General features: G+C 42.2%; 3 protein-coding genes and 1 long non-coding RNA gene across 9 annotated transcripts in view; 3 read left to right on the top strand and 1 right to left on the bottom strand.

The window, feature by feature from the left end:
- Positions 1-14: 14 nt before the first annotated feature.
- On the top strand, positions 15-5,832 carry LOC144458324 (fibrinogen alpha chain-like). 4 transcript variants are annotated; one of them, XM_078164173.1, is made up of 6 exons: positions 15-154; positions 630-734; positions 2,453-2,574; positions 4,495-4,678; positions 4,767-4,912; positions 5,385-5,832. In XM_078164173.1, exons 3-6 carry the CDS (start codon positions 2,518-2,520, stop codon positions 5,703-5,705), a joined length of 708 nt encoding a protein of 235 aa, XP_078020299.1. In that variant the 5' UTR covers positions 15-154; positions 630-734; positions 2,453-2,517; the 3' UTR covers positions 5,706-5,832. The 4 variants fall into 4 exon arrangements, with proteins under 4 accessions (XP_078020299.1, XP_078020301.1, XP_078020298.1 ...); XM_078164175.1 differs by lacking the exon at positions 630-734 and having other exon boundaries at positions 4,521-4,678; XM_078164172.1 differs by lacking the exon at positions 630-734.
- A 2,166-nt stretch (positions 5,833-7,998) lies between these two features.
- On the top strand, positions 7,999-19,953 carry LOC117246298 (fibrinogen alpha chain-like). Its single transcript, XM_078164177.1, has 8 exons — positions 7,999-8,151; positions 9,740-9,844; positions 9,970-10,153; positions 11,577-11,722; positions 12,936-13,034; positions 17,203-17,361; positions 17,522-18,137; positions 18,883-19,953. The coding sequence occupies exons 1-8, from the start codon at positions 8,104-8,106 to the stop codon at positions 19,590-19,592; spliced, it is 2,067 nt and encodes a 688-aa protein (XP_078020303.1). The 5' UTR covers positions 7,999-8,103; the 3' UTR covers positions 19,593-19,953.
- LOC144459702 (uncharacterized) lies at positions 19,887-21,840 on the bottom strand. The gene is made up of 2 exons (XR_013488526.1): positions 20,972-21,840; positions 19,887-20,880 (listed from the first exon to the last, which is right to left on the bottom strand). It is a non-coding gene; the product is annotated as an uncharacterized LOC144459702 (long non-coding RNA).
- Positions 19,988-21,927, top strand: part of LOC117272643 (fibrinogen alpha chain) — a 9,948-nt gene continuing 8,008 nt past the window's right edge. For 2 of the 3 annotated variants that reach the window (XM_033651629.2, XM_033651627.2), the window contains exon 1: positions 19,988-20,127. Coding sequence is in view for 1 of the 3 variants with exons in the window: in XM_033651627.2 (XP_033507518.2) it covers positions 20,022-20,127 (106 nt within the window). In the remaining 2 variants the exon portion in view is untranslated. Of the gene's footprint in view, positions 20,128-20,605; positions 20,711-21,927 lie in introns of all 3 variants that reach the window. The other variant, XM_033651628.2, reaches the window with a different exon arrangement.

The following is a 21,927-nucleotide window of genomic DNA, read 5'->3' as shown; positions in this document are numbered from 1 at the left end:
CACTTACATCGACAGAACTAATCACCAAAAGCAACGAAAGAAATTCAGATGGTTTTTCATGTTGGAAATGTTTGTGCCAGGAGACGGTTTAAATCTTTCCAACATACCAAAGAAAGGATACTAATATTAAGGAGACATGGAGATACAAACAAAGGTCAGGAAGGTTATTGTCCTTTCAATTTAAAGTTGAACATTTTCACTGTTTTATTGTGCAGCATTAAAAAATCCATCATAAAAAGCCACTTTGTAAACATATGATACTTGATTTTAAACATTTAACAAGTTACACAAACCCCCCGCAGTTAGAACACACGGCATCATGCAGACAAAAGTAATAATAATTATTACAATAATAATAATGCATTAAAACAAAATGTATAATCTAAGCAGACATTAAGGACAGGGTACAACACACCATCTGCACATTAGTTTGCATCTTTAATCTGAGCCGTGCATCTTCAGTGTCACCATTTTTTACAAATACATTTCCCAAATATCAATAAACTAGGACGCTCGATTTCTCACTACTTCCAACCAGCAGCAAAGAGAGGGGCGACTCACATTCTTCCAGCAGAGCGCCTCGTCTGTAGCAAACACAATTCAACCGTCGTCTTCTCTTTCCTGGGCAGATAAAAGTCGCAGGAAACATGTCTGACGAGCAGAGCCCATGTCCTGAAGGTGTCGGGGCCGAGGTCATCTGAGGCACAAACTGCAGCACCGACTTCCAGAACTTTGTAATCTCAACACACTCTCATAAGCAGTGATACAGTGTCCGCTGGTGTGTGTTGTCAGGAATATTCAGATCAGATTTGCTCAGCTACAGTGGTGTGTAAGCCTCTACACAAACTGTATCCCACTCACTCTCTAGAAAAAGCCACTTTAATGTCAACGTAAAAGACGATCTCTGCAAAATCATACAAATCATTTTATTGTGAAACATTTAGTGATACTGGTGCCACATCAATAAACTTTTGATTTGTTCAGCTCAAACTCACCACATGTGCTCTGCTGTGGAAATGTTGTACTTTAACAGCAGAGCAAGTCCGACCCTTCACTTCCTTCTTCGAGGGTCAGTTATCGCTGGAAGTTATTGGAATCACGTTATCAACAAATGTCTGACTCAATCATCGAAAAAAATATTTGTTTTCTAACAGAAATTTGGACCAATCATTACTGCCAAGGGGATTCATCTTTACGTAAGACGGCTTAATAATGGCTGGAATCGTAACTTGTTGTTTATGCTACAATAAACAGCAACATGTAGACGCATAAAGAGATGAGTAATGAATAAAATAAATTTAAAAAAGCATGCCAAGGAGTTCAATGGAATAAAATAAGCCATACATTATAAAAAAAAAAATACAAAAAAAGTAAATAGATTATCAATAAAAGAGATTTTAATAAACAATGAAATGTTTAAATAACAGTTAGTTTCGCAGGCAGGTGAAACGTAACATCGCCCTGACGGCAATTCACCTGTAAGAACATGTTATCCAGAAGAAACTAATTTGTTGATCGCAACAACCGGTCAGTCCCCGTTGTGTCACTGCTGTGATCTGAGAGCAGATTATAACGGTGCTGTTTCTGTCTGTCACTGTGAGGCTGTGAAACCTGCAGATAAATGACAGCACAGTAAAGACTGATAGAAACAGCAGAGGATGACGGGACGGATGGAAAAACGACTTTAGTTTATAGAAGGTGAATTCTCTGCAGTGTTAGGTGCCTAAATATTTGTAAGAGGTGACACTTGTGAACAATGCTTCCTTTAGCTGTGTCTCTGTTATGTCTAAAATCAATAATCAACTCCTTAGTTTGAGATGCGTTTAAGTTTTGGTTTATCCCACATGTCATATAACAATATAAAAATGTTTATGTCACATTTTAACATATTAAAATAGGAAGACAATAAAAATAATTCCACCGCAGCTTCCTGTTTGGTTTGTTGTCTGATTGAATGTTGTAGTTCTGTTATAAATGTGAGACACATAATTAAATCTAAATATTTGTCATATTTTCAAACACACTACAACAAATTGTCACCTACAGTTTATATTTTCAATCAGTTTGTACACTGTGTAAATATCCATCGTATACACGTATGAGCACTTAACTTTGCTCCGCCTGAGGGTCCAGCTTTGAGTTCATGGAGGTTCATTATTCTTGATAACAGTGACTATTCCTCTGAGGAATGACATAAAATAAAAATCACAAGTAGAAGACAGTCATATTTTAATTTGAGGAAACCATCAAAGATTTTTTAGCCCTGAGCTTCAAACTTGCATTCATGTTGGATTCAATTTGCCGTGTTAGAAATCCTCACGATGGATCTTTGTCCTCTTACAACACATTTTATCTGTGACGTCGTGTCTGATTCAGAGCTCAGTTGAAGGTGAACTAACCACAGTGCGTTTTGTTTGTTTGTTTGTTTGTTTGTTTGTTTGTTTTTCTGCAGTTTGTATAAGGCTGAAGCAGCAGAATCAAGATGGCCGACAGTCCTACAGTCAGTCCCAGACATACATGAAGCAACACTGTCGAGGGACGTCAGGCGTCACCCTGTGTTCAGACGATGACTGGGTGAGAAACACACGAGCACAGTTTTGTAAAAATGTAATTTCAGAATATGTGAAGGAGCATTTTCACACCACAACAGCAAATGAATGAATTAACTCACAGTATCATCTTGTGATTCAGTGTTTTATAGCCATGCTGCACGTCAGGCTTCCCTCTTAGATAAACCTCAGTGCATCACTTCTGACTTGAGTACAGAGCTCAGTTTGCGTAGACAACTTTGCTTCTGGATATTTTAGTTCAAGGTAAGAGTCCAAAAAACTCTACTCTCTGGTTTTAAAGCCTGTGATTTGGAATTCTGGTCGTCGCCATTGTAGATTTCTGAAGCCAAAAGTGACCGTTTTTGGACGAGAGGGAAGAGCTAACCCTAATGCTAGCTGCTAGCTTGGTTAGCACTGTGTATTATTACAATAATGGTTAACTGGGATACCAATGCTAAATTTTGCTCGCAGAAACGAGGCTCAAAACCATTAAACCCAAATGTACTTGCCAAAAAAAAAGAGGAATCAGCCAAATGCTGATTGAGTCACCCACGTGTCACTCAAAGCAGCCACGCCCTTAATGTACATAACATTAAGAACATTTTAATGGATGAGCTATAAATTCACTCTCCTGGTTGTCAGGTACGGGGAAATCAGCTATAGAGACCAAAACTGATTTCATGCCTCCGTGCCAATGATAGCTGTGGTCTGAGGCATTATGTTTTGGGGTTGTCCATCTGTCCCATGCTCGTGACCATGATATCCCAGGAACACCCTGACAGAATGTCTTGAAATTTGGCACTAACCTCCACTGGACCTAATGATGACCTGATTCAATTTTGGTGGTTAAAGGTTAGAGGTCAGTGTGACCTCGCATTTGTCTCATTCTCGTGACCACAATATATCATGAAGGCCTCAAGGAAAATTCATCAAATTTGGCACAAACGTCCACTCGGACTGGACGATGAACTGATTTTGGAGGTCAGAGGTCTCCGTGTCTCATTCTCGAGAACACAATATCTCAAGAACACTTTGAGGGAATTTGTCCAAATTTGGCTCAAACATCCACATGGTCTTAACGATGAACTTATTGTATTTTGGTGTTCAAAGGTTAAGGTCAGAGTGGCCTCACATTCGTCTCACTCTTGAGACTGCGATATCTCATGAAGGCCTCAAAGAAAATTCATCAAATTTGGCACAAACGTCCACTCGGACTGGACGATGAACTGATTTTGGTGGTCAGAGGTCTCCGTGTCTCATTCTCATAAACACAATGTCTCAAAAACTTCTTAAGGGAAATTCCTCAAATTTAGGGCTCATTAATGAATTGATAAAATGTTGTTGGTCAAAGGTAAGTGTGACCTTACGTCTAACTCATTCTCGAGAACGCAATATCTCAAGAACACCTTGAGGGAATTTGTCCAAATTTGGCTCAAACATCTTAACAATGAACTTATTGTATTTTGGTGTTCAAAGGTCAAGGTCAGAGTGGCCTCACATTTGTCTCACTCTTGAGACTGCGATATCTCAGGAAGGCTTCACGGGAATTTCATCGAATTTGGCACAAACGTCCACTTGGACTCAGCGATAACCTGATTTTGGTGGTCGAAGGTCTCTGTGACCTTGATTCGGTCCTGTTCTTGGGAATGCTATATCTCAGATCGTCTTGAGGGAATTTGTTAAAATGTGGCCCAAACATTCGCTTGGACTCAACTATGAACTGATTTGATTTTGGTGGTCGAAGGTCAAAGGTCAGTGTGACCTCATAACACATGTTTTTGGCACTTGAGCGTAGGCTTCACTTCTCAGCCCTGAAGGTTGCAGGATCAACTTCTAATGCGGCCGACGTTTAGCACAAAGTCACCGTCGCCAAGCCCGACATTGTTCTCCTAACCTGCTGAACGCTCTCAGATACAGCAGTAAACCCTCGTGCTCTTCTTCAAAGGTTTCTAAATGCCCCTCTGGCTGCAGACTCCAGGGTCTGATCTCGCAACTGGGGAGCAAGGTGGAGAGGAGACTGAGGATGGTGTGTAAGACAGCAAAGATGTACGAAGACATGTCTGAGAAGTCCATGACGGTGACGACACGCATCTACAACTACAACCGGAGAGTCATCGTCAACAGATACAGTGAGACTGTTTGTTTTTGTGTTCTGGACTAAATACAGACAGGATGATTGAAGTAATGGCGGTTGACTAACACTGTGTTTGTCTCCAGTGTCAGAGCTGAAGTTCGTGGAAAACGCCGATGGATTGACCAGGAACCTTACGTTGCTACGGAAACGGTCATCCCAGCTGTCGCTACAACTAGAGGAGCTCCGCGGCAACGTCCAGAAACAACTGGAGGACTTGTATCGAGCAGAGGTGAGATGTGACGAGAGATTGTTATACGGAGCGTTTCAGCTCATCGTTTTGGTTTTATGGCAACTGTGCTGTTTTTGTTTCGTCTCACTGCTGCACTACCTGACAGCTAACAGACACAGTTAGCAGACAGACACAGGTACCAACCAGCTGGTGAAGACAGTGGAGAATGTATGTGCTATAGACACAGATATTTCCTTCAGGAGGTGGTGGAGACCAGAAAAGGAGCTAACAGAGAGAATATTGGACTGACGTTCATCAGGTGACACAAAGACTCCTGATGAATTATCATTCTGCTCTGTAACTGCTGGATGTGGAAAAACCAACTGTTTGCTAATATGAGAATATCATGCATCCCTAATCAAATCAGACTTAATGTTTGATACCACACATACTGAATATCTTATAACAACATGAGTCTGCCACATGTCCTCTTTAGGGGAATACTGATATGTATGTTGTCTTGTGTCACCAGGTGGACATTGACATGAAGCTGCGAGCCTGCTCTGGATCCTGCCGGTCAGTGTCACTGTTCAGCGTCGATCATCTCGGCTATCAGTCGCTTCAAGCTGACATGGAGCAGATGGACAAGCAGACAAAGAAGTCCGCTACGCCTCCTGAAGACGTCCCACACGTCAAGCTGCAGCCTGTAGACGTCGGCCCGGAGCCGTCGGCAGAGTATAAGACCATCCCAACCGTCCAGAGGGAACTGTTGACCCAGTTTGAGGACATTGGACAGACCCAGGTTGTTCTGGAGGAGCTGCTGGAGGCGGTTGATCCTGCAAAGCTGGAGTGAAAGGGCTCCACGGAGGCAGGTTTGATAGATCACAGTGGAAGTGAAGAGTGGGTGTTTCTGTTTCTTTTCAGCAGCGCTTTGTAACTCGGTTTGGAGAGGGCCTTTTCCAATAAATACAATCACTGTTTTTATTTCTGCTTATTTATAACGCTGCGCTCTCTTGTGCACGGTAAAAGTACGCTTGTCCAGACATGCATGAAGACGGAATCTTTGCCTGATGAAGCTGCGGCATAACAGTTGTGTAACGAGTTAAAAAAACTTTTATATAAACTTATGAATATGGGCACAGGTAAAAATAAAGTTAACTCAGGCGGCAGCCGGTAAGAACAAAATTGAAAAAAAATTCATGGAGAAATCGGGTTGTGCGGTATTTTTAACATCTAAATCTAGGACTGCAATAAAAAAAAAAAAAATTTCCGATTAATCAGTTGAGTGTTATTTTCTTGATTAATCGATTAGTTGTTTGGTCTATAGATGTAAGAAAATGGTGGAAAATGTTTCCAGTGTTTCCCAGAACCCCAAATATTTTCACTTTACTGTCACAGAGGAGGAAAGAAAGCAGAAAATAATCACATCTAAGAAGGCAGAATCAGAGAATTTTGACTTTTTTTAATTACTCAGACCCGCTAATTGATTATTAAGTCAGTTGGCAGTTAATTTAATAGCTAACAAATATGTAATTAATCACTTCAATCAGCTGATATTATCAAGCCTCATCAGATGGTCGGATTTTTTTTTTAATGTGAAAGCCTAAAAACTTTGACCCCTAAATTCACATTCAGCCTGATAACAGATGATCCCACAGTGATGAAGGCTAGCTTCTCGCTGGTACGTCGAAATGGATGGCATGAAGGCAAAAACAGCCATTGGTGAAAACCACATTGTGGACAATACAATGTTGAAGGTTAAGTTCTTGAGTTCATGCGTTCTTTATCCAATGTTTGAATGAGAAAAATATCATTTGTTCAAAAATCGGTTTTGAATTTAGTTTTAAAAATGATCTGGGAAAGGTTTTAAAGAGTGTTAAATGTGTCTGACACCTGCGAGCTGCCTGTGGGAGCAAAGAAGATGTAACCCTGCTCTCTGTCGCAGTGTTTTACACTCCACATTGTGCAGCTGCGAACAGTGATGGTTCCAGCAGGTGGTGCTGCTGCTGCATTCTCCTCTCCACTCTTCAGCTCATCACATCCATCAGTGCTGACCGACTGTCTCAGGTCCAGAGATCCTCAGAAGGTTAGTTTGTTCCAGAAAAATGACTTCTATGGATGTTTTGATGTTTTTCTTCCCCACAAGACAAAACGACTTTATATCTTGTGTCTGACTTGTGTTCATGATAATAACAGTGTAGAGAAGTAGGATGATAAATATTTAATATTTTATATTATATTTTTTCTGTCCATTTCTGTACAGTTTTTGTTATATATATATTTTTTTCTCTTAATTTTCGTACATTTTCCTTATATTTTATAATACTTTTATTCTTATTAACAAGTTTCTTTATTTATTCTATATTCTATATATTTATTCATATATTTCTATTTATCCTTTTTTTAAAAACAGCAATGTTTTTTATTCTATATTTTTTACATCCTTTTGTAAAAATATTTTTATTTTAAAATTTTTTACTTTTTCCACATTTACATTTTTCTATATTTTTTCTACTTATAAAAATATTTTCTTTAATTTTTCTATCCATTTTTAAAAATGTTCTTCAGTTATAATTTTACCATATTTTTTATTTCTTTATTTTTTTCCTAGCTATTTTTTTAATTCCTTTTCTATATTTTTTTAATATTTATGAAATTTATATTTTTAAATATATTTCTATTTTTCTTTTGATTTTTCAAAATGTATTTTTAAAATGCTTTTCTATATTATTTCTATTTGATTTGTTTTTTCAATATATATTTTATTATTATGTTTTAAAAAGTGTTTGTCCTATTAAAGTTTTTTAAAATGTTTTGCTGTATTTTCTATAGTTTTATTTTTCTTTCTTTTTGCTTATTTATTGTTTCCTGCTTCTGTTTTTGAGTGTTTGATCTTGCAGTCACAGGCCACACTTCATATTCCAGTATCTCCTGCACATGTGCTGATTCATGTACAACTAGCAGTCCCACATCTCCGTCACTGATATGAGTGTGTTTGTCACTGTTTGTTTTGAGAAAACATTCTGCATTAATGCCGGTAAGTCCTGCAGTGACTGATCTGAGCAACAAACAACACCGATCAGTGCGGACAGCACAGGTGACTCAGCTCTGATCTGACCTGACCAAGGTTTCCTGCTGACTCACAGGTTTGTCAGCTTGAACCAGGAGGCTTCAAATAGAGCGTCAGCGCCGTCAGAGAAACATTCAGTGACCAGTCTTCTTCACACAGCGGGAGGACGACAGAAACAAAGATGGAGCGACTCATCTTTCTCAGTTTGATGTTTGTGGCTTCAGCTCTGGTGAGTCTCACATCACAGTTTAATACATTCAAACATTTTTAAAAAACTAAAACACTTCGTTTTTACAATTATTTTTTTTGTGTGCACCTTTTATTTTATTGTTTGATACTCTGACCTGCTCTGTGTTGCCTAATGTCACTGTTTCCTGCCTCGTTAGTTGTGCAGGTTAAACATTTTAACTCTTAGATATCACCATGAAACTTCCCCAGTTAATGACTTATATTAAGACAGTCTTTTTTCTGTTTTACAAGTTTTCTAAAACTTTAAAATATATACTTCATGTCACACTGAAACACCTGAAGGTGTCCGTGGGACGTTTAGTTTCCTCCAGTCTGAGAGAAGACACGGTATGAAATCCAACAAAGCCCCGAATCTGAAAACTGACCAGTGCATGGATGCCTGCAAAACATGCTTTTCACCTCTCGTGTCTTCTGTTAATGAGGAATAATATAACTATCCTGAGGGAGAGTGCTGAGCTGCAGCTGCAGGACAAAGTGGGAAGAGACATAAAAACAGGTGCAGATCCAAAGTATACAGGCCACACCATATATACAATATGTCATGTAGTTTTTTATATGATAGTAATTTTAATAAAAGTAATATATGTGTATAAAATATTATTTTCTCTGTGGCACACAAGCTCATTTCATTATTGTCTGTAGAACATACATCCGGTACTTTTCACCCTAGAACTATAATCATATATTTTTGTTGTTTTCTGAGACATTCAAGTAAGGTGGGCTCAGAAATATGTCCTCTGATTTAGCAGCTGTAGCTGACTCATGACTCACAGCCATTATTATTATTTCATTTTATTTTTGCATATTTATTTTTCATTTTTATTGTTTTATTTTATTTAAATGTTATTTTGGCGTGATAGATCAGTGGTTAAGACTAGCGACGTTGGTGTGGAAGACTGGGGGTTTGACTCCCACACAGGGTGGAGCAACACAAACCTCGTGCCGACCCTTCGGCAGTATATATGTGCGTATGTGTGTGTGAGAAATAGATTTGATTTATTAAATATTTTGATCTTCTTTCATGTATTTTTTTAACCTCTAAACTTCCTCTGTGTCACAAAACAGCCTCGTCTCAGACAAGAATTCACAACTTCAAACTATTAAAAAATGTTAAAAAAGTTGTGAAAAGAACATAATGCTGCATTTACCAGGAATATTTAGTATAAAATAATATCAAAAGTTCTCTCAGTTATTATCATCCGCTCACATTGTTAATCTTTACAGTCTAAGAAAACAAGCAATGTGCTTTTATTCACTTCAACTCAACTTTATTAATATCGCACCTTTTATACGAACATACAGCACAAACGAAAATGTGCAAAACTCTGCAAGTTAAATTTTTTTTTAAAAGTTTAATATGAAAATAAATCAGTAAGTAAAAATCATGTAAAAGTCAAAAATTACATTTGAAAAGCTGAACCCATAACGTTATTAATGTTAACGTCAATCTAAAAGACAGGTCTTTTATTTCCTTTTAAAAATACACGTATTACTCAGCATCATCATCATCATCATCATCATCATATTTTTCTGCTCCTGAATCTAAATTAAATGTTTTCTCTCTCCAGAGCAAAGTTGTCGACCCTAGAGGAGCGCGCCCGGTGCAGCCCGCCACCAGAAGCGAAAAATGTGCAACTGAGAAGGAGTGGCCTTTCTGCACCTCTGATAACTGGGTACAACTCACTTCCTGCTCCATCAGCGCTGAGCCTTGTGTTGTTTCTTCATCCTATCACTTCATTTCATCCAGTCAGAGTAGTTGTGAGGGTGTTAAAGTTAAGTGTCTCATGTCCTCCAACAGGGCCCTAAATGCCCGTCGGGCTGCAGGATCCAGGGTCTGATGGACAAAGACGACCACGACTTGCTGAAGAAGATCGAGAAGATCCGCAGCCTCTTGGATCAGAACAAGGCCAACTACCGCAACGCCGACCACAACTCCAAAGAGACCTTCACCATCCTGAGGGAGAGACTCACCATCGACGCTGGTTAGTGTGTGTGTGTGTGTGTGCGTGTGTGTGTGTGTGTTCATGACATGTAGAAATTCATACACAACTTTTAGAAGTTTGATCCCACTGATGGAGTTCATCTGAACTCATTATATTCTCTCTCTTTTCAATGTGTTGCTGAAAATGTTCCTGAAGGACTCAGAGTCAGAAACACTCAGTTGCTCTTTCACATAAACAGAGTCGTCAGTCGAATCAGATTCGCCTGTTCAATACAGATATTCGTTCTAGAGTTTGAACGTTAACGTTATCTCAGAGCCTGATCGGACAACGACGGCTCCACTTGAAGGAATCTGAATCGACTGATGATTCCAGTCTCCATCTTAAACACTTTCCCTGTCAGAGTATGATTTTGAAGTTTCCAGCCACCTCCAGCATTTCTGATCATCAATTTCAATTTCAATTTTATTTATAAAGCCCAATATCACAAATCACAATTTGCCTCACAGGGCTTTACAGCATACGACATCCCTCTGTCCTTATGACCCTCACAGCTGATCAGGAAAAACTCCCCAAAAAAACCCCTTTAACGGGGAAAAAAAAACGGTAGAAACCTCAGGAAGAGCAACTGAGGAGGGATCCCTCTTCCAGGACGGACAGACGTGCAATAGATGTCGTACAGAACAGATCAACATGATAAATTAACAGTAATCCGTATGACACAATCATATTCACTGATCCTTACAGACCCACAGTCCAGTCCATTTTATTTATATAGCACATTTCAAAAGCATGAAGTCACCAAAGTGCTGCACAAAAATACACATAAGCATATACAGAAATACACATAAGCATGTACAGAAATACACATAAGAATATACAGGTCATAGATACAGAAGCGATACAGACAGTACAGCAAGCTCAAGGGATAAAAAGACACAGAGACAGGTTGGTCTACTCAGCTACCAGAATCAAAACCCAAGCAAAACAAGTGGGTCTTGAGATTCTACAGTGGGGGCCATTTTGACATGGGCAGGCAGGAGATTCCATAGCCTAGGGGCAGCTACCGAGAAGGGGCAGTCACTTCTCGTTTTCAAGAGGCTTTTTGGGACCACAAGCCACCAGTTCAGCTCCATCCATGCCTCAATGTCCTTGAGACACTCAAACAGGGGCGTCAGGGAGCAGCTGTTGAGCCTTTTGACTGGCAAGTAAATTTGGGAGTCATCTGCATATAGGTGGTAAGCGACGCCATGTTTCTTTAAGATAAGACCAGGGGGCAGAAGATACAGAGACAACAAAATGGGCCCCAAAATCGAGCCCACAGAATAATTCAAGTTTTATGGTAGATATACTTTTAATGCTCTGTGGTCAGTGTTGATGTAGAACTTCACATCAAGTATCAGTCAGTCTGCCCGCCTGTGCATCATCACCGTGCTCATCTATCCATGCCCGCTCCCTCCACCAGGTCACGACAACAACTACTTCGACCTGGCCCAGAGTCTGCGGCAGAGAATCACAGACATGAAGATCAAGATTGACAGGCAGCTGAGTGTCCTGGCCGCCCTGAAGGATCGAGTCAAAGACCAGGTGGTGGAGATGCAGAGGCTGGAGGTACGGAGGCACAGCAGGGACATGTTCATACTCACGGGTGCGGCGAACGCTCTGGCTGTTTCTGATGAATGACAGGAAGTACTGTAAACGTAAGATAAGAGACAATTTTCCAAGACGCCTCAGAAGTCAAGAAAAAGACTTAAGTTTTTGGGCGAGTTGACAAACTGCCGAACAGAAACAAATGTTGTTACTTTAATTTTACACCTTTTTAAGGAAGTTATTATTTTACCTAAAATCATCACTGCCATAGAGCCAACACTTTAAAGTGCAGATCCTGCTCTGCCTTCGGATAAGGACAAAATGTGTTCTAGAGTATAAACTTAATTTTGACAATTTATAGTTGATTATTTAGAGACCACAACAGGTGGGGATTAAATAGAAATAAACAAATCATTACAATAAACAACTTTATAGTTTAATACAAGAAACTTTATGGAAATAATTCTATAGTATCTCAAAATAAGGAGAAACTCTCTCAGTGGTTTGAGTGAGGCCCCTTTTGAGATTTGAAGTCAATATTTTTAAGGAAGTTTCTTTTTGTTTTTAAACACTAAGTCGTTATTTTGAGACCTTTTCTCATTATTCTTGAGATACAAAATCATTTTGAGAGACGAAGTCATAATTATGAGGAAGTTTCTCATTGTTTCGATATACTAAGTCATTTTTTTAGACAATGTCTTCATTTTGAGACACAAGATCTTTTTAAAAGTTTCTCATAGTTTCTAAGAAACTGTCTTTTCAAAAAGTTTCTAATTTTCTCGGAAAAGTATTGTTATTTGGAGGAAATTGGCTTCTATGCTAGTTAGCTTTAGCAGGAGTTAAGAGGTTTTTTTTCTCCATTATTATTGGATCAATTAATTGTGTAGAATAAAATGTAGTTTTAGCTTCAGCTAAAGTTAGCTGAGGCTACATCACCAGCGAGCGTTCACTTGGTGTCTTCTTCACACAGACAGAGTGACGTTTCTGTGATTTAGCTGTTGTTAGTTAAAGTTAAAAAGCTGTTTCTTCAGAAATGATTCATTTCAAAGGCATAAGATTTTTTATTTAGCAACACAGACGCCAGAGAGTCAGATTCAGGCATGTTTTCTCTTGACTTGAGTAAGTTCACTCCATGCACACAGATGAGACTCATCATTTTATTCACTGTCAGAGATTCTGCAGAGTTGATTTGTGTGACCTCCCTCATTTTCTAATTTTTCGTCTCCTCTGTCAGGTGGATATCGATATTAAGCTCCGCTCCTGCAAAGGATCCTGCCAAAGCTACTCTGAGTACAATGTGGACAAGGACAGCTACGTGGAACTGGACAAACAGGTGAGCTTTGAATTGGCTTTAAACTGGATTTAACACTATTAATTATGAAAGCTTCCACATCTAAATACTGCTGAATGATGTTAAGATCTATTTGGTCTGCAGCCTTTTTACTACAACCACTTCTTGGGGCAGGAGCTGCACATTTCAACCATTTATCCTGTTAAACACCAGCTACTAGCTAACTGTTTCAACTGTGTATCTGTAACCAGCTGCAGCTAGAGCAGCTATGTGACCCGCCAACTGGCCACATGACTCGCCCACCATTCCTACATGTCAGCCGGCGATCAGCTCCCTTCGCCTCTTGGCCTTAAAGCAGAAGCTTTAAAGGAAATGCTAAGTTAGCTGTTAGCTATCAAGTATTAGCTTAAAGGAGAGGTGTTAAGGTAAGGGTAAAGGTTACATCATGTTACCTAATCACAGATAATAAAGTGGATTACTGCAACATTTAGCTGCATATTTGTTCATGACAGCGTTGTGCTGTAACAGCGTTAAAATAAGTGACTTGTCTTTGGGTTTGTCTTGAACCAGCAGTAGGCACGGTGTGTGCCGAGTCATGTACGCTACAAATTGAATGTGTCTGCAGTCATACATAGACTTACATAGACGCCACATTAAGGGCCCGTCCCAATACCCCCCCTTAGCCCTACCTCTTAGCCCTACCCCTACATTTGCGCGTTCCCGCGAGGGATCCCAATTCCTTTGTGCGTGTAGGGGTAGGGGGCATAACGAGGGGTAGTGGGTATGAAACTAGCCCTTCGGAGCGAGGGATTTCAGGTGCTGACTTGCCAGCGAGGGGTAGACGTCGCCATGGCTACCACCGAGCAAGAGACGGGGAAAAAAGTTCATACATAGCTAACGTTACTGTTGTCAGGTTGCTTGTTATCTAGCTAGCTAGCTCGCACTATCTGACGTCTGTCATCTGTCCTGTTCTGCAAAATTGTTGGATTTTTCACATTACGATAACACGCCAGCTAGTATAACTATGCTGCCTCGTAATGTTAGCTGGTTAGCTAGCTAGCAGAAGTCCCCTGTCGTCTGTTGTTCATCAAACGAAGCATGATGAATACAGCAAATGCGATCGGTAGGATGAACTCAACTGGAGACTCCATTGCAGATGCCAGTTGGAAATGTAGATGGTTCACAGCTTCCTGTTTATAATAGGTGCATATGTGTGAACGTAACCGATGCGGTTACGTAGTGAGTGGTGTCCCAATTCCTAGGGAAAGATTTCAACCCCTACCCTTACCTCGTTGCTTCATTTCGAAGGCCAAGGGGTAGGGGTAGTGGCCAAGGGCTAAGGGGTAGTGGCCAAGGGCTAAGGGGTAGTGGCCAAGGGCTAGGAGTAGTGGACAAGGGCTAAGGGGTAGTGGCCAAGGGCTAGGGGTAGTGGACAAGGGCTAAGGGGTAGGACCAAGGGCTAAGGGGTAGTGGACAACGGCTAAGAGGTAGTGGCCAAGGGCTAAGAGGCAAGGCCAAGGGCTAAGGGGTAGTGGCAAAGGGCTAGGGGTAGTGGCCAAGGGCTAAGAGGTAAGACCAAGGGCTAAGGGGTAGTGGCCAAGGGCTAAGAGGTAAGACCAAGGGCTAAGGGGTAGTGGCCAAGGGCTAAGAGGTAAGACCAAGGGCTAAGGGGTAGTGGCCAAGGGCTAAGGGGTAGGGCCAAGGGCTAAGGGGTAGTGGACAAGGGCTAAGGGGTAGTGGCCAAGGGCTAAGGGGTAGTGGCCAAGGGCTAGGAGTAGTGGACAAGGGCTAAGGGGTAGTGGCCAAGGGCTAGAGGTAGTGGACAAGGGCTAAGGGGTAGGACCAAGGGCTAAGGGGTAGTGGCCAACGGCTAAGAGGTAGTGGCCAAGTGCTAAGAGGCAAGGCTAAGGGGTAGTGGCAAAGGGCTAAGGGGTAGTGGCCAAGGGCTAAGAGGTAAGACCAAGGGCTAAGGGGTAGTGGCCAAGGGCTAAGGGGTAGGACCAAGGGCTAAGGGGTAGTGGCCAAGGGCTAAGAGGTAAGACCAAGGGCTTAAGAGGTAGTGGCCAAGGGCTAAGAGGTAAGACCAAGGGCTAAGGGGTAGTGGCCAAGGGCTAAGAGGTAAGACCAAGGGCTAAGGGGTAGTGGCCAAGGGCTAAGAGGTAGTGGACAAGGGCTAGGGGTAGTGGACAAGGGCTAAGAGGTAGTGGACAAGGGCTAGGGGTAGTGGACAAGGGTAGTATGGGTAATATGGGTACGTATGTGTGAACGTAACCAACGCGGTGACGTAGTGAGTGGTGTCCCAATTCCAAGGGAAAGATTTCAACCCCTGCCCCTTGTTGCTTCATTTCGAGGGCCAAGGGGTAGTGGGATTGGGCCTTACTGTGTCAGCCCCTTGCAGTGATGCGTCAGCGGTGCTACCATATTAGGCATATAGGCAAGGCTAAGGGGTAGTGGCAAAGGGCTAAGGGGTAGTGGCCAAGGGCTAAGAGGTAAGACCAAGGGCTAAGGGGTAGTGGCCAAGGGCTAAGGGGTAGTGGCAAAGGGCTAGGGGTAGTGGCCAAGGGCTAAGAGGTAAGACCAAGGGCTAAGGGGTAGTGGCCAAGGGCTAAGAGGTAAGACCAAGGGCTAAGGGGTAGTGGCCAAGGGCTAAGAGGTAAGACCAAGGGCTAAGGGGTAGTGGCCAAGGGCTAAGGGGTAGGGCCAAGGGCTAAGGGGTAGTGGACAAGGGCTAAGGGGTAGTGGCCAAGGGCTAAGGGGTAGTGGCCAAGGGCTAGGAGTAGTGGACAAGGGCTAAGGGGTAGTGGCCAAGGGCTAGGGGTAGTGGACAAGGGCTAAGGGGTAGGACCAAGGGCTAAGGGGTAGTGGACAACGGCTAAGAGGTAGTGGCCAAGTGCTAAGAGGCAAGGCTAAGGGGTAGTGGCAAAGGGCTAAGGGGTAGTGGCCAAGGGCTAAGAGGTAAGACCAAGGGCTAAGGGGTAGTGGCCAAGGGCTAAGGGGTAGGACCAAGGGCTAAGGGGTAGTGGCCAAGGGCTAAGAGGTAAGACCAAGGGCTAAGGGGTAGGACCAAGGGCTAAGGGGTAGTGGACAACGGCTAAGAGGTAGTGGCCAAGTGCTAAGAGGCAAGGCTAAGGGGTAGTGGCAAAGGGCTAAGGGGTAGTGGCCAAGGGCTAATTGGTAAGACCAAGGGCTAAGGGGTAGTGGCCAAGGGCTAAGGGGTAGGACCAAGGGCTAAGGGGTAGTGGCCAAGGGCTAAGAGGTAAGACCAAGGGCTTAAGAGGTAGTGGCCAAGGGCTAAGAGGTAAGACCAAGGGCTAAGGGGTAGTGGCCAAGGGCTAAGAGGTAAGACCAAGGGCTAAGGGGTAGTGGCCAAGGGCTACTTGGAGAGGTCAAGATTAAGGGTTTCTGTCAATCATGAAAGTGAAGATATACAGATGGCGTCAGGCTCTGGAGCCAAACAAAATAATCACAGAAACTTAATTAAGAATTCCTGTAATTAAGTTTCTGTGATTATTTTGTTTGGCTCCAGAGCCTGACGCCATCTTTATATCTTCACTTTCATGATTGACAGAAACCCTTAATCTTACAGACCTTCCTCCAAATGTGCCATATTAAGATTGAGGTAAAAGATGCATTAAGTAAAGTAAAGTAAATAACTTTAAGGGGTAAAAATAAATTAGAAGTTTAGTTTTATCCTTAAAATTAAGACTGTGATTAAAGATTAAGAGATTTGAATGACTTAAGTTAAGCTTATTTATTTTAGGGTATTATCTTATTGCTTTATAAAGTTTGTTCTCCTGATAAAATAATATACATCATTTTTTGTCAGCAAACGTTCAGTCGTATAATTCTGGTTGAAGAGAGCTGTGCCTGCAAAATTCTATATTAAGAAAAGGAGAGACTTAAACGAAGACAGTGACTCAGACAGCCGTATGTCCTCGGGCAGATCAAGATTGGCAAGATATTCTTTAGCTGCACGACATGTCTTGTGTTCTGTCGGCCATCTTGGTTTTCAGAGATTTGTGTTGCACCGACAAGACCTGGCCAGTGGGTGGCAGCGTATGGCATGATGCACAAGGGTCCACTGTAGTGACTTAAATGCAACTACAACATCAAGACTTGTTTTTTAAATAGCTGCCCACTGCAGTGACCACGATGTGACAAATGAGTCCGTTTAGTAAGAAGCCGTTTTCTCTTTCTGTCCATCTCCCAGATTAACCAGCTGGACGCCCAATCAGGTCAGAGAATTGAGTCCGTGGGGTCACTGTCGGTGATGAAGAGCAGACTTCTGAAGGACTCCAGTGTGGAAACTCTCCACAAGTCCAAGGACACCACTGTGGCAGCGCAGCAGAGAGAAGACATGTTCCCTGATGTGAGTGACTCTCTGTGCTGGACTGTGAAGGTTTTACAGGGTCTAGAAATAATTTCCACCAAAGAATTTGCCGTAATTTGTACAAAACAAACATGACGCCATCTTTTCTGGAACGACGCACACATTTGAGTTATAATTCATTCTTGGTTTTCTTTCTCAGGTGAACACACTCCAGTTGATCCTAGAGGAGGAAGGATCCAGCTCATCCCCAGCAACCATCTCCAAGGTCCCAGGTACTTCCCTCTCTTCATCTGCATCCTCATCATCATCCATCCCCTCCTCCTCTTCCGCCTCCTCCTCCTCCTCCTCCTCCTCCTCCTCCTCCTCCTCCACCTCCACGTCATCTAAATCCATCACTGAGCTTGGAGGCAGCGATTTTTCAAGTCTGGGCGGAGTGTCAACAAGCCACATCACCTGCACCAAGAGGACCAGGACGACCACCATCCACACAAAGGATGGGCCGGTGGAAAAGACGGAGGAGGTGATTGAAGGAGGCCCTGAGTGCCAGAGTCTGGCAGACCACTTCACGGGAGGGACTAGCTCCCTCAGCCACACATCATCCTCCTCTTCCTCTTCCACTACTATGACCAAGACCGTCCACTCCGGTGACACCAAGGGAAGCCTCTTGGGAGATACCAAAACTGGGTTCAGGGATCCATTTGGCTCGGACTTCGGCGGTTTCTTGACAGACGCTGCAGATGATGACCTTCCTGATTTCCACGCCCGGAGTTTGACGAACACGCGTACCGAGCGGCACGGCGATTATATAGGAAAAGGTACCCAAACCTCAGACCTGGAGTAAAACGCGCAGAACGGCGCATTCAGCTAGAGAGCAGTCTTTAGCATCAGCTAGCTTGCAAGCTAGCCTTATGTACCAAAATTATGAAGTGAACGCAGTAATTGTCATTGTTGATTGCTAAAACTTAAAGATTTAAAGATTCATTGCGATGTATTTGTCATTTAGGTATTTTGGGTCATTGTGTAATCCAGGAAAGAAGACTATGATGAACGTTTAGGGCTGATTTTGCTTTGTAAACAGGAGGAACTCTTCATCATCCTGCTGATGTTTCAAATGCAGATTCTCAAAAACATATTGGGTTCATTGGGACAAGCGTCAGGAGCACATTTAAAATATCACAAGACTTGTTTCTGCTGGTTGTCAGCGTTTAGGAGCTGCTGATAGAAAGTGGCCTTTTTCGCTTGTTTGAGATTAAAGTTTTTTCGTACGTGTTCCTGACAAATACATATAATAAAGTTAACGTTTAAACAAGTCCAACTTTCCCCAACAGAACTCTGAGGAGCCACAAACCCCCCGAATAACTTTAAAATTCAATCTGCATCGGGATCATCAGCAGGACGGTCCAGACAAAGACTGACATCAGTGGGTTTGGCACAAGTGTCAGCCATGTTGCAGGGAAAGTGACCGTCAGCACTTTTATCACTGCACTAAATTTGAGCCAGCCGAGCCAAAGCCGGTCCAAGCTAACTCGCGGTCTGCGGTGTGCCCCTCTGTGTTCGCAGATTGTGTCCAAGCCCACCAGAACCACCTGAAAGGGGAATCGAACGGCCTGTTTAAGATCAAACCCGGCGGCACGGACTCCACACAGGTGGTGGAGGTGTACTGCCAGCAGGAGGGGCTAATGGGCGGGTGGTTGTTAGTCCAGCAAAGAGAGAGTGGCACGCTCAGCTTCAATCGCACCTGGGCCGAATACCGCAATGGGTTTGGCTTGGTTGACGCGAAGGGAAAGGGGGAGTTTTGGCTAGGCAACCAGAACCTCCACCTGCTGACTAATCAGGGTGAAACCATACTGAAGGTGCAAATGGAGGATTGGGAAGGGGGCGTAGCCAGTGCTGAGTACACAGTCAGGGTTGGCTTGGAGGTGGAGGGGTACCGGCTGCATGTGTCTGGGTACACCGGGGATGCCGGGGACGCTCTGATAATGCCTAACTCTGACATGGCGTCGTACCTGTCCCACAGCGGGATGAAATTCAGCACCTTCGACAAAGACAACGACAAGTGGGAGGAGAGTTGCGCAGAGATGTACGGGGGCGGGTGGTGGTACAACAACTGCCAGTCGGCTAATCTGAATGGGATTTATTATAAAGGCACGTACGACCCGGAGAAAAACACACCGTATGAGATTGAAAATGGAGTCGTGTGGGTGACGTATAAACCGGCCAATTACAGCTTGAAAACTGTTCGGATGTTTATCCGATCGGCTGCTTTTTAATTGGACAAAACATGATCAAATACCCTTTTTTATATGTGTAGTAAAACGAAAATCAAGAGCAAGCGCACACTGAAGCTGGGGTTAGCTAAATATTTGAGGCCAACATGAGAAGGTGCTTTCAGACCTTTAGACTGTTGATCTGTTCGTAAATCATTCTGGGATTTCAAAATCATGTCAAACAGTTTCATCATGTTTACTGGACTTGATTCTTGTCAGCACTTTGTGCAAATGTCGCTGCCCTGTTTCTGTAACCAGTGTTCACGGAATGACCTGATGTTTCCAAAGTGTCCTCCCTGTTGCTCAACTCTGTGGAGCCACGACTGAACTCTGCTCAATCAATAAAGATCCAGTGTTCACTTCAGCTGCTGTGCTTTGTGCTTTCACTTACATCGACAGAACTAATCACCAAAAGCAACGAAAGAAATTCAGATGGTTTTTCATGTTGGAAATGTTTGTGCCAGGAGACGGTTTAAATCTTTCCAACATACCAAAGAAAGGATACTAATATTAAGGAGACATGGAGATACAAACAAAGGTCAGGAAGGTTATTGTCCTTTCAATTTAAAGTTGAACATTTTCACTGTTTTATTGTTTTGCAGCATTAAAAAATCCATCATAAAAAGCCACTTTGTAAACATATGATACTTGATTTTAAACATTTAACAAGTTACACAAACCCCCCGCAGTTAGAACACACGGCATCATGCAGACAAAAGTAATAATAATTATTACAATAATAATAATGCATTAAAACAAAATGTATAATCTAAGCAGACATTAAGGACAGGGTACAACACACCATCTGCACATTAGTTTGCATCTTTAATCTGAGCCGTGCATCTTCAGTGTCACCATTTTTTACAAATACATTTCCCAAATATCAATAAACTAGGACGCTCGATTTCTCACTACTTCCAACCAGCAGCAAAGAGAGGGGCGACTCACATTCTTCCAGCAGAGCGCCTCGTCTGTAGCAAACACAATTCAACCGTCGTCTTCTCTTTCCTGGGCAGATAAAAGTCGCAGGAAACATGTCTGACGAGCAGAGCCCATGTCCTGAAGGTGTCGGGGCCGAGGTCATCTGAGGCACAAACTGCAGCACCGACTTCCAGAACTTTGTAATCTCAACACACTCTCATAAGCAGTGATACAGTGTCCGCTGGTGTGTGTTGTCAGGAATATTCAGATCAGATTTGCTCAGCTACAGTGGTGTGTAAGCCTCTACACAAACTGTATCCCACTCACTCTCTAGAAAAAGCCACTTTAATGTCAACGTAAAAGACGATCTCTGCAAAATCATACAAATCATTTTATTGTGAAACATTTAGTGATACTGGTGCCACATCAATAAACTTTTGATTTGTTCAGCTCAAACTCACCACATGTGCTCTGCTGTGGAAATGTTGTACTTTAACAGCAGAGCAAGTCCGACCCTTCACTTCCTTCTTCGAGGGTCAGTTATCGCTGGAAGTTATTGGAATCACGTTATCAACAAATGTCTGACTCAATCATCGAAAAAAATATTTGTTTTCTAACAGAAATTTGGACCAATCATTACTGCCAAGGGGATTCATCTTTACGTAAGACGGCTTAATAATGGCTGGAATCGTAACTTGTTGTTTATGCTACAATAAACAGCAACATGTAGACGCATAAAGAGATGAGTAATGAATAAAATAAATTTAAAAAAGCATGCCAAGGAGTTCAATGGAATAAAATAAGCCATACATTATAAAAAAAAAAATACAAAAAAAGTAAATAGATTATCAATAAAAGAGATTTTAATAAACAATGAAATGTTTAAATAACAGTTAGTTTCGCAGGCAGGTGAAACGTAACATCGCCCTGACGGCAATTCACCTGTAAGAACATGTTATCCAGAAGAAACTAATTTGTTGATCGCAACAACCGGTCAGTCCCCGTTGTGTCACTGCTGTGATCTGAGAGCAGATTATAACGGTGCTGTTTCTGTCTGTCACTGTGAGGCTGTGAAACCTGCAGATAAATGACAGCACAGTAAAGACTGATAGAAACAGCAGAGGATGACGGGACGGATGGAAAAACGACTTTAGTTTATAGAAGGTGAATTCTCTGCAGTGTTAGGTGCCTAAATATTTGTAAGAGGTGACACTTGTGAACAATGCTTCCTTTAGCTGTGTCTCTGTTATGTCTAAAATCAATAATCAACTCCTTAGTTTGAGATGCGTTTAAGTTTTGGTTTATCCCACATGTCATATAACAATATAAAAATGTTTATGTCACATTTTAACATATTAAAATAGGAAGACAATAAAAATAATTCCACCGCAGCTTCCTGTTTGGTTTGTTGTCTGAT

The sequence above is a fragment of the Epinephelus lanceolatus genome, chromosome 22 (assembly GCF_041903045.1).
Source record: "Epinephelus lanceolatus isolate andai-2023 chromosome 22, ASM4190304v1, whole genome shotgun sequence".
NCBI classification, from domain to species: domain Eukaryota; kingdom Metazoa; phylum Chordata; class Actinopteri; order Perciformes; family Serranidae; genus Epinephelus; species Epinephelus lanceolatus.
Note: the sequence above shows the minus strand (reverse complement) of the source record. Positions and strands in the feature narration are given on the sequence as shown.